Source organism: Physcomitrium patens, chromosome 18 (genome assembly GCF_059467195.1).
Source record: "Physcomitrium patens ecotype Gransden chromosome 18, ASM5946719v1, whole genome shotgun sequence".
Lineage (NCBI taxonomy): Eukaryota > Viridiplantae > Streptophyta > Bryopsida > Funariales > Funariaceae > Physcomitrium > Physcomitrium patens.
Window position 1 is genome coordinate 15,142,737 of NC_143427.1, and position 12,733 is coordinate 15,155,469.

The window sequence follows — 12,733 nt, forward strand, 5'->3', positions numbered from 1 at the left end:
TCTAGAGAGTGCATCTGATAAACCTTGTTGTTTTCCTGGTCGATAAGTGATCTTGAATTTGAATCTTCACAAAGATATACTCCAATGAGCTTGGCGACAATTCAAAATACGTGTTGACATAAAATATTCAAGGTTCTTATGATCCGTATACACTGTGACTAGGCTAGAAGCACCTTCTAGATAATGGCACCATTCTTGAAATGAATCCATGATTGCAAGAAGTTCTTTATCGTGGATCTTGTAGTTGATCTCGACTATTGAAAAACTTTTGGAATGAAAAGCAATTGGATGAAGTTTATCATCTATTTCCAATTGTGACAATACGGCACCTAAAGAAAAGTCTGATGCATTTGTTTTCATAAAAAATGGCTTAAAAAAATTGACGTGATATAAGATTGGTGCAGAAACAAAGGTTGTCTTCAAAGCTTCAAATGCTACTTCTACTTCTTGATTCCATTGAAGTTTGTCTTTGCAAGTCAAACGTGTAAGTGAAGCTGCAACTTGAGAGAAGTCTTTGATGAAGATCCGATAGTAATTGGCAAATCCCAAAAAGTTTTGGACATCTTTTACCATTTTTGCAATCTTTCAATCCATAATAGTTTGAACTTTCTTAAAATCCATTATAAGTCTATCATTTGAAATGATGTATTCTAAGAATTCGACTTGAGTAGTGTGAAATATACACTTTTCTATCTTAGCATAGAGTCATGTATCTTTTAGTTTTTGTAATACTTGGAAAACATGAAGTTCATGTTCTTCTGGGTTCTTAGAATAGATTAAGATGTTGTTTAGGTAACATACAACAAAATCATCTAAAAATTCATGAAAGACATCATTCATTAGATGTTGGAATGCTGCTGGTGTATTTGTAAGTCCAAAAGGCATGACGTTGTATTCAAAATGTCCATACCTTATTCGAAACATAATCTTCCATTCATCTCCGTCTTTGATGCGTACCAAATTATATGCTCCTCGTAGATCTATTTTTATATAGATCTTAGCTTGATTCAACTAATCAAGAAGTCCAGATATCAAAGATAGCGGATATCTATTTTTTATAGTGATTTTGTTGAGTCCTTGATAATCAACACACATTCTTAATGATCCATCTTTTTTCTTTACAAATAAAATTGAAGCTCCTTCTGGAGATTTGGAATAGCGTATGAAGTTCTTGGCCAAATTCTCTTCAATATACTCCTTAAGTTCATGCAACTCTTTTTGAGATAAATTGTAGATTGATCCAAATGGCAGTTGTGCTTCTTCTTGAAGGTCAATTGAGTAGTCATAGGAACGATGTTCTGGAAGAGTGTCTGCATTATTTTTCTCAAATACATCTTGAAAAACTTGATATTAGCTTAGAATGCTACTTGAAGTCTTTCCACCAATAGAAACATGTGTGGCATAAATGACACAAGGTGATCCTTCTTTTGTAGCATGCAAGAAAGCACTTGCACCTACAAATATAAGTTTAATTATACTAGACTTATGACTTTTCACTTGATTAACTACACTCTTAGTTATACTTTCAGAAAAATCAAGACTACGAGAAGTTCAATCTATTTTAGGGTTATATTTTTCTAGCCATGATAAATCTAAAATGACTGGATTAGAAGGAGATCTAATGATATTAAATATTATAAAACTACTATGACCATTAGTTGTTATTTCTATACGAAGGGTTTCATGAGTAATATCTCTTGAAGACAACAGACGACTATCTATGACTTCTACATTAATAGGTTTAGTTTTCTTTACTAAAAATATACTATATCTTTTAGTAAATTTTTCATCTAAGAAACATGTTGAGGCTCTTGAATCTAGCAAGATAGAGGCTTTGAGATATTTAGGTCCTAGAATAATATTTATCATAAAATATGGAGAGGGTTTTGAGGAGAGGATAGGACCTTCACTAGGCGTTGTACAAGGTTCCAGCTGCACGGTCCCTATTGTAGCTGGATAAATTCATTTTTCGACATACTATTTCTTTTGATTACCATACTCCTCATTTTATGGTTGCGTCGTTTCTTTGGACAATATTGAGTAGTGTACTTAGGTTCTCCACAATATAAGCACAAACCTTCTTGACAACAATGAGCTTTTTCTTGCTCAGTAAGAGGTTTGAAATGTACTAAATCAATTTGCATATCCTCTACTTCCGAATGTATGTGTTGAAGAGATATTGGTGTTGCTATTGAATTGTAGTTACGTTGAGGTCCACTTGTATGGTTCTCAGATCGGAATTCAAAAAGGTGATTGTCGCACTTCATAGCAAAGTCAATTGCTTGACTCAATGTTTGAGGATCAGATAAGTTGAGCATTAATTTTTTTACCTCATATTCTAATCCGTAGAGAAATTGGCTAATGAGTGCAATATCATTCCACTTAACATCAATTACAAGTTGTCAAAATTGTGAAGCATATAACGTTATTGATCAATTATCTTGTCGTAAAATATGGATCTTATTGGTTGTAATACGAATTGCATCATGTTCTCCATACATGGATCGAAACTCTGCCAAAAAAGCCTCTAGATTATCCAATATTGGATCTCGTCGTTCAAGAAAAGATGAAAACCATAATAATGCTGAACTTGAAAGAAGCATATCAATGAATCTAACTTGCGATCATGGAGTTGGATAGCTTTGGGATTGAAGTTCAATCACAAGTTATACTTGATTGATAAATCTTCTAAACTTTGATTTGGTGCCATCAAACTTCTCGCGTAGGACAATTCTTGGTTATCTAACACTGGAAGGATGTTCCACCATAGGAGAAGGGACATGATTTGGTACAGATGTTGAAGCAGCTCTGATCATTTTTATATCTTTACTTCCTGTCAATCTTATTGCTCCTTGTGGTGGTAAATTGAGTTGATGCATCGTAAGCATTAACTCTCTCAATTGCTCTTGCATTTGTGCCATTGTACTCTTCATTTCAGCAAGTTTTGCCGTAATAACACTTAGAAAAGAGAAGATGTCTAATATCGCTCAAGAAAAATAAAAGAGAGGACTTGAAAACAAGGAAAATACTAAGGACAATATCAGTTTACAAGAGAGTAATTGGCAACTTCTAATATGCTTATGTCTTATCAAGAAAAAGAAGATAATCCACTCGTAATCAAGATTAGACAAAGCTCTGATATTGTAAGTATACTCTTGTCAATCTGTGAAGGACAAGAACATAATAAAGACAAATAAACAAGTAAGACTTCTCTCATAGAAAGATGAAAAAATAAAAATAACTTGATATATATATATATTAAGAAAGAGACTGGAATGGCTATTGCCAAAAGACAAGAAAACTAGAGACCCTTGAAACTAGACTGGAACCAAGAAAGGAGTTGACAAGAGTGAAGAAGGCTTCATTCTTGTCTCTATATATACTATCTAACTAAGGGCTACATGGCGACGTTCTATAAGACTTTCAATATGTGTTGACTTTGTAGGACACATGCCTTGACTTATAAGGCAAGTTTTTCTACATGTGGGCCACATACTTAGCTTGGTCTTCAAGCTAATAACATGTGTGGTACATGGCTAACTTATTGACCACATTTCTAATCCAAAAAGTTAATTAAAGACACCTATAAAGTCAAAGTAGCATCTATGAAGCTTCTAAGAAGCTATCATAGAAGATATTATAGAATTAACTTACTTTTATCTACTTTTACTTACTTCTACTTATTTATATATGTAATAACTAACTTACATGAGTATGTCCGTGACACTTGGCACCTAGGTTTCTATTCTACTTTCTATTGATGTTACAGTGAGATCTATAATGTGAGAGGATAGAATTTCAAGGATTGACAAGGTCAAGGTTAGAAATAGCTTCTAGCCATAGTGCATGTTGACAAGATCTTATCTTCTAGCTAGAGTGTTATTCTAACCTCTTAATTTTGTATATAGGATTTTGATTCTAGCCTTTCTTTTGTTTTTGGATTATAGTATTGGTAATAGAGAAGAAGGGATTTATGGTATTGTCATGGATAAAGCTTGAGAGTAGCTCGATTTTAGTATAGATTAAACTTAGAGAATTGATGTTACGTTGTTTGGCTAAAAAAAGCCCTAGTAGATTATATTGTTTGACAATCACTTTATTTCTTAGCCTTATTGTAGAAAGCTTAGTATTCTTAATAGATAAAGTTAGTAAAGTGAAATTTACTTGGTCTTGGTGGAGAGTCTTGTGAAATGTTGTATGTTAAGATTGGTGGGAAAGTGTAGGCATTTATTGAAGCATATATTGTAGGCCCTTCTGAGTTCTTTTCACCTATTTTTGGAACTAATAAAGAGATATGGTTATTGTGGAGTTTAGATATTTCATTTGCGAATCTTCTCTTCTTTCTAATGGAGATTAATCTTTTGTCGTCTGGTATGGACAAAGTTTATGTGTATTGTACCAAGAAGAAGTTATAATGTGTGTATCATTCTCTTTTTGCCCTGATCTTGGAGCATGTTTATAGATGAGATTGTTAGATTTGCTTTTTAGAGTCATTATGGATGGTATTAGAATTTTTGTTTAAATGGGCTTCTTTTTGGTGTAAGCAATCTCTAATCCGATAGTCAACTTCAAAACAAAATTTACAATAGATTGACAAATTTAAGTAGTTAACAATAACTATTGTCATTTTTCTTGAAAGTGTCTCTTCTATTTCAAGTTTTGTTTTCCATCCTTGGTTGATGTCCAATATAATACAAAACCAAGGTTCTATAAATATAATATTGTATATATCCATCTCCAATAATTGTCCTAGAAATTCTCTTATTTCTACAACAACTATATTAAATTACCAAAGGAGATTCTTGAAAGAGATTCAAGTTCGGATAATCATATCTTTGTTGCACTTAGCATCGAATTACAAAGTCTACTATTAAAAAATGCAAAGTAATTCCATGTTGTGGTATGGTGTAAGCAATAGTATTTGTTGGGCTATTGATTGACTTGGAGTGTAGAAGCAAAAGAAACTATGTCCTATTTTGCAACTTGATGTGATCTTCTTCTTCAGCATTTTGTTATTGAGGTTCTTGAGCCAAGTAGCAAAAGTGGTAAGATTGGATATGTTGCTTATGAAGCGAGCGACTATGACATAGTCTTTCATATATCCTTCATCTATGGCTACCACATCCTTTGACACATAGATTTTTTTATGCTAAGTTTTAATTAGACTAGAATAGAAGCTTATTTCTATTAACAATCACAACAAATGATGTAAGCAATGCAAGAGATATTCAACAAAATATACTACCAATATACAATGTTTGTTTCCACCACACTTGTTAATATAAGAAATCTACATCACTATAGTGCCTCTTTCTTTCACCAAAAAATATAAAGCTCCATTGCCCCACAAAACCTAATTCTAAGAACCTCCTATTAGTACTATATTCTCATATTCATAAGATTAATATTTCTTAAAAGATTTTATCTTTAAAAAAACTTATATTAATTAAAAACTTTAAAATACTAATATAATTAAATATAGATAAATATTATTATAACGTCCAAAAAAAGAATAAGTTTATGAAAAAATTCTCTTTTTTAATCCTCTTAAATCTTCATATTTTATTAATGTCGTTCATCATTCATGTCCCTACAAAAAGAAATACAGAGCATATGATTACTGTAGAATTAGACATTAATACATAGTATTTGCACATTTTTGTAAAATTTTTAGCAAACTAATGTTTATTATAAATATTCATACCTTCTATTTATGGATGAAGATATCTTTATTTTCGTGGCTTTGCATCATTGTCCTCATTCCTGCACATGTGCTGGATCTCTTATTCTTCGTGTAATGCACTTGAGCTCTCCTGTTTTGGTTGAAAAGATGTTGAGACTGAAGTAGTTGTGCTACTTAATTGGGGTTGAGGTTGTGGTTGGAATTAGAGGATTGTTGGAAGTTTTGAGGAACTTGTTGAGTTGAGTGAACGTTTTAGATTTCACCTACTGCATCCGGACAGAAAATCATCTGCTAATTGATTTCGAAGGTCATGAGTTCCAAAGGAGTGAACGAGAAGCAAACAAATTTGACTTGCAGGGAAAACGATTGGCAACGTTGTAGTATCTGGCGTGCGTTGTTGTGAGGGTTCGTTTTTTTGCGATTGTGCGAGACTGCCTCATTTCCTAGAACGTGAAGAGGTTTTGGAGCTGGAAGATTCAACGTGATTGCATAGCGTTTCCTTGACCTACTCATTGATTGTCTAAAATCGCTCGATTGAATTACCACTTTCTCTTTCATTTAATTTCGCGATTCGAATTGTATGTACACTTCCAAAACAGAGATATAAACCCTACCCATATCCTTAAAACTGCTGGTTGATCACTTGGAGAGGTCATGATTTAACTTCGGAGTCAAACATTTTTCCCGCTATCAATCTTCTTCATGACCTAGAGCTGTTCCTTTGTTAGGCAATTGTGGTCATTGTTGAGCATCACTTCGCGGAGAGCAGTGAGGATGAAGGAAGCATTCCAAGTGTAGAGATACATTTTTGACGCTGTGCTTTCCGTACAAAAAAAGCCTACCATTAGAGCCTCTAGACTAGTATCAACCAAGGCATAGTATTCTTTACTCAAATTCCGTATTCATCTGGAATCATCAGAACTAGATATTTTTTTGCTTCAATGTTTAACTGCCCCTGAGGCTCGTGGAAGAAGTTCGCTATGACGGTGTTGAAGATACTTTCCTGCCTTCATGGAGCAGGATCTTCATGTAATTACTTCAACGACAAGCTAAAGCTTGGCTCTAAACCTAAGCATGCTGTCTCTTCAATAGTTGTCTTCCCAACTACCCAAGGGCCTATGAGGAAGTGTCACAAAATACTGGGTTCAATTGGATTCGGACAGAGCAGTTATATGGGAGGGCATGAGAGATTGATCAACCTCAGTATTGGGAGTCGTTCTCAGGTTTTGAAGTACACAATTTTTTTCTCTGATGTCAGTTTAGAAAGCAAAAGAGAGACAATTTTGCATGTAAGAATAGGAGGGTTGTAGTCCGTATGACCTTTGAACTTTGCGATGTTGTGATCAGCCGATATCCGCTAGTAATGGTGACAAACACAGACATTACTTCACCTGGTCTAATAGGGCAACAGTATTGATAATTCATGTCAGAAAGGAGACAAGGTATTGCACTCACTCGAGCAGAATATCTGCCCGTAATGGCATGTTTACCAGACCTCCTGGCAACGATTCATGGCTCGGGAGGTTACTGAAACTCTACAAGGTTCTCGGAGAAGGAGAAGGGGATCTTCAGAAGACCGCAGTTCTGGATATCCATATCAAATTTTCTCTATCAAATCTTAAAAGCGTTGCAGATTCTGTGTGTATGTTCGGTCCACGTTGGTTCAAATTACTGAAAGGAGCTCAGTCTTTGATTAACCCCTCTCTCCAGAGTGAGTTCCATCTCTTGCCTGCTTGCCAGTCATCCTGCTTACGCCTACTTAGCCTTTTCTGCATTGCTGAATTTCGATCGGTTGTGTATTGGCACTTGGGTCTGTTTATTGCTCGTAGATGGTGGAGGAGGGAACAAGGATGGAGATCTCCACAGCCGTTTCAGGTATGGTGGTGACAATGACTCAGACAAGAGCAAAGGAGCCGCCAAAGCAAGAACAACTTATTGATCTATCAATGGTGGGCCTTGGGTGTCGCCTTCACGTCAATATTAGTTTGGGCACTGGGGGCTTACAGCGGAATTCTACAGCGTAGTAGATTATTAGTCTCGCAATTTGAGGATTGTGTGTTATGGCTTGGTTCGATGTGGTGCATGGCAGCGTTTTTTCTCTGGACTGCGCGGATTATCATCTCCTTGATACCAGTCAGTGGAAGCCACGGCAATTGCTGGAATCTCTTCAAGTCCGAGAACGCCCTCTTCGTAACAAGAGAGTTTGTTGCGAACTTAAAGCTCGATGAATGGATGGCACACAATGGGTGGTTGTGCCGAGTTTAACGATCTCGTTGTTTTTAACGTCTGACCTGATATATTATGCGAAGAACATAAATTTTACTTCAGGAGTCGGTCTAGGGATGTCATGTATTTCTCAACTGTTGAAGTCTGGAGTGGGTAAAGCGGCCAGGGTTAGTATATTTTATAAAATTTAATTTATTAATTATATAATAATTATATCTTAATAAAAACTTATGTAAATGAATATCTTCTGTTAGTGTAATTTGTTAGAAACAATTACTACTTTATGTTCAATATTAGCTTTCTCTAATCACTAGAGAAGATAGTATCAAAACAAAGGCTAATAAACAAGTTTGTGTAAAATAATTATGATATTTTCTTATTCAATGAATTTAGTAAAACATTTCGAATTGGCCTATTGGAATAAATTGAAACTAAGTCCTTTGTGTTTGTTTACTCCATTAATTTGATGCCACAACTTACTTCAATGAATTGTGGAAATTCAATTTGAATTTATCCATAGTGTAATTCGAATACGTCATCTAAAAAATTTACCATTTTAATAATGATATATATATATATATATATATATATATATATATAAAATCCATTTATACACAATAAAAAGATGATTTCAAAGTGGAGTTCAAATGTAACAGGAGTGGGGTTCAAATATTCTGGGAACATCTTGTTGCTCGACTATAAAAACAAATTATGCGTAGTGCAGAATACAGTTGGCCATTTACATATTTTAACCATGAAGAATAGGCAAATAGCGAGCAATCAGAAGCTAGTGAGTCAAAATATAAACAGATACACAATTCTTCAAAGAATGACTCTAATCCACCATTATCACCTTGTGTGATGATAGTACTAATTGGATAGTTGCATGTCTTCCAGATAGAGAGCTGATTCGTTAGCCTCCCAGAATTGGGACAGCAAGAGAAATGTGTGTTAAACGTGTTTCAGCGGTCTCAGGATTCGTCCTCTGCTTCGTAATTGTTTGTCTTTTTTTTGTTTTATTTTATTTTGTTTTGTTTTGCTCTTTGCCTGTCACATACAAATCTAACCCGTTAGACGAGAAACTGAAAATAGTCTCAGTCCATCAGCACAAATCCTGACTAAAGCAACGCATGTTACACAGCTAGTGCAGTACTTTAATGCATGCACAGATGTTAAAATTTGTTCAGAGGTGTATTTAAGTCCCGAAAATCACAATATCTGCAGCGGAAAAGACAAATTCAGTGAGCTTAGATGGTCGGAACTCATCGCCGTGAGTTGGAAGTTGTACGGACGACGCTGGCTGTCACGAACTGGACCTCATGCTCGACATATGTCAGAAGACCTACATAAAGAACAAAGAAACAGGAACGCAGAAGGATAGTAAAGTAGAGACCTTTTAACTTCGTTACTCGCCCACGATAGTGGGTGTCAGCACAGAAACGTCTATGACAGCTTCTTGTGCTTCACGACCCACTCCACAAGAGTGGCCACTGCAAAACCCGTCCCTCCGGTCTTGTCCTTCCAGACAGGTCCTGCAATGTCCAAGTGCGCCCATGGAATATTCTCATCCACAAACTGTTTCAAAAACAAGGAAGCTATGATGGACCCGCCCGCACGACCGCCGGTGTTGACCATGTCTGCAATGTTCGATTTCAACATTTCGAAGTAGCTGTCCTCCATGGGCATCCTCCAAAACTTCTCACCTCCTTTCTTGGAGGCCTCTGTGAGCTCCTGCGCAAGCTCATCGTTGGGGGTAAACATCCCTCCGATGTCGTTACCAAGAGCAATGATGCAGGCCCCGGTTAGGGTTGCGAGATCCACGATTTTGTCCACCTTGAGGTTGTTCGCGTACACGAGGGCGTCTGCCAAGGTAAGTCGGCCTTCGGCGTCAGTGTTGTTCACTTCAATAGTCTTTCCATTGGAGGCTGTCAAAATGTCGCCGGGTCTCATGCCTCCCCCACTGATCATGTTCTCACAGGCTGCGACGACGAAGTTGACTTCGACACCCTCAGGCTTTATGGCGGCTATGGCTTTCGCTGCTCCAAGCACAGCTGCCGCACCTCCCATATCGAATTTCATAAGCTCGATCATACAGCCAGGGCCAGTCTTCAAGTTGTAGCCTCCACTGTCGAATGTCAAACCCTTACCCACAATCGCCAATTTCGTGGTCACGGCTCCCAAAGGCGAATAACACAAGTGGATGAATTTCGGAGGATTGGTGGATGCAGCGGATACACCAAGGTAAGCACCCATCCCAAGTTTTTCGCACTCCTCCTTCTCGAGGATTTTACATGTCATGACATCGCCATGTGCGGCAGCGATGGCCTCGGCCTCGCACGCCATGACGCTAGGAAGAAGAACATTAGGCGGAGCATTCACCAGTTGCTTTGCGAGGATGACGCCTGTACATTGCTGAATGGTTTGGGCTAGCTGCGCTTCGAGGTCGGCATCCGACCCTAAGCCGAACAGCTCCAAGTCCTTCAACTGCGGCTTCTTGAAGTCGGACTTAAATCTCATGTCCTCGAAAGATCCCAACATCACGCCAGTGGCGATCATCGACGCAGCGGTCTTCTTCACCGCATCGGACAGACTCCCGGCATCCACAACTACGACTGCAGCTGAACCAGAATGGGCAGCAGCGGCGGCGGTCGCAATGCTCTCGCCCAAACTCCGCCACACTTTGCTATTCGTCTCAACCTTATCCGACTTCCCGAGCCCAACTAAACCCACGCGCTTGAACCCGCATCCAATAACGCGATGGAACGTCGACTGCCCGCTCTTTCCGGTGAACTCCTCCTCAGAGGCAACCACGCTCAACAGCCCACCAACAAGCGCGTCCAAAGCCTCCAATTCGGAATTCGAGAATTTCCCATCCTCGCTCTTAGTGGCGCAACCCTCAAACACGCCCAATACCAAGAGATCGCCACCCCAGTTCGCCACCTCTAGCCCGGAGCTCTTCACAGCAATCTCAGGAACCACGGGCGTCGCGGTCTTCGTCAACCCGACTTCAGACACCATGGCCTTCGCCAACGTGGATGCGCCTCTAGTCCTCGTAAGGTCCAAGGTAGCGCTCCCTTTCCTGCCTCCCAACAATGTACGTCGGCCCGAGAGGACGTTCGCAACCACTGCAGGACCGCAGATCAGGCCATTATCAAGCACAGGGCGGAGAGAGGGTGGAAAGGAAGGGCAAGCGATGGCGGTCGCGGATGCGGTTGCGGGCGCGGGCTGCGAGAGGGCGGGCAAATAGCGGACGAAGGCGGCGAGGGAAGAGCGATGCGGCGGGCGAGGGCAGAAGAGAAGACCTAGAACTCCCATGGTGGCTGGCTTGTTGCGAGAGAGTCCCCTGCCGTCACAGCAACGCTACCTGCACCAGGCTTCTCCACGAACCCCAACACGTCGGCTCTCCCTCAATTCCAATTTAGGACTCAGTCTCCTCGTCACGCTCCCCCTCCTCCTCGCGCCGCTTCCTCACCACCCCCAATTCTCCATCCCCTCGCGTCGTGTCGCCCCTCGCCTCCTCGCCGCCGTGGGGAACTCTGTTGGGAACGGATAAGTTCCTTTTCGGGGTTGTGTGTGACTCTCCCTCTGCTGCTGGCTCCGCCCCCTCCTGTAGACCTTCCGTGAAATAATTATTCTTAGAAACTTAAATTTAAACTAAAATTCATCTTTAGACACATGTGAAAATGTGCATTTCAAGTATCAATTTTTTAGTATATTTTTTTCGTTAACGGTTACTTGCATGTATATTCCTTACATCTGTTGTTCCTTTTTTATATGTAGTTCTTTATATGTTTATATGTGTATTTACTATATATATTCCTTGGTCTTAAAAAAATAATTATAAACTTCAAAAAAATCAATAATTTTAGTAATTATCCACGTGATTGTTTTTCTGTTTTTGTTTTTGTTTATTTAAAGCCATAGATCTAATAGCTTTTTGAAGAAATTTTTTGAATTAAATTCTTGATGAATTTTTAGAAAATAATTAAATTAGAAATATAAAAATTATATTTTAATTTATTTTTAATTTTTTATATATCAATTGCAAAAGTCTTCAATGGGATTAAAATACTTATTTAAGTAAAAAAAAAGGTACCAAATTTCTTAGCCCATTAAATGTGCTTTATATTTTTAATTTAATTTAATTTTTTATTAAATTACATATATATATATATATATATATATATATAATAAAGTTGATGTGACCATGCTAAACTTGATTAATATCTTGTCTAATAGTATAAGCATATATATTTATTATAGATATGAAATATTAGCACCAATTTATAGAATAAAATATATACATTAATAACAATTCAAGATAATAACAATTCATATTTAAAAATCCAATATAAATGAATATATTTTATATTAAATAAATAAAATTTATCTTATAAAAAAATTTCTCCTAGGAAATGATGCAATTTAATTAAAACTCAATTTGTGGTTTTAAAAAACAAGAAAGCTACATCCATCATGTTTTTTTAGACATTTGTTGTATAAATAAATATTCTAATATACAAAAAATTGAATGCCATAAAAAATATCAAATAAACAATCAAAATAGAAAATAAACACTATATCATACTAAATAACAATCAAATTCTAAACCAACTTCAAATAACATCACAAATATATCTTTAAGTGTCTTTTAAGTAGATTAAAAGCTCCTCTAATCAACTAAGACCAAAGTGCACATACAATCAAGATAATTATCATAATGTGTTGCTACAACAACTATTTTCATTTAGGTTAGTATAGTGGCAAATATAGGAAATTAAGCAAGGCATTAGAGAAGTAAACAAATGATTGTAAACTAGGTCA

The 12,733-nt window shown here is 37.3% G+C and overlaps 2 protein-coding genes across 2 annotated transcripts; one reads left to right on the plus strand and one right to left on the minus strand.

The window, feature by feature from the left end:
• The first annotated feature begins 6,759 nt into the window (after nt 1-6,759).
• Nucleotides 6,760-8,418, plus strand: LOC112295127 (uncharacterized). Its single transcript, XM_073540732.2, has 2 exons — nt 6,760-7,394; nt 7,513-8,418. The coding sequence occupies exons 1-2, from the start codon at nt 7,166-7,168 to the stop codon at nt 7,620-7,622; spliced, it is 339 nt and encodes a 112-aa protein (XP_073396833.1). The 5' UTR covers nt 6,760-7,165; the 3' UTR covers nt 7,623-8,418.
• Nucleotides 8,419-8,568: 150 nt separating this feature from the next.
• LOC112295126 (leucine aminopeptidase 1) lies at nt 8,569-11,290 on the minus strand. Its single transcript, XM_024546336.3, has 2 exons — nt 9,303-11,290; nt 8,569-8,956 (listed from the first exon to the last, which is right to left on the minus strand). Exon 1 carries the CDS (start codon nt 11,222-11,224, stop codon nt 9,353-9,355), a length of 1,872 nt encoding a protein of 623 aa, XP_024402104.1. The 5' UTR covers nt 11,225-11,290; the 3' UTR covers nt 8,569-8,956; nt 9,303-9,352.
• Between the last annotated feature and the right edge of the window lie 1,443 nt (nt 11,291-12,733).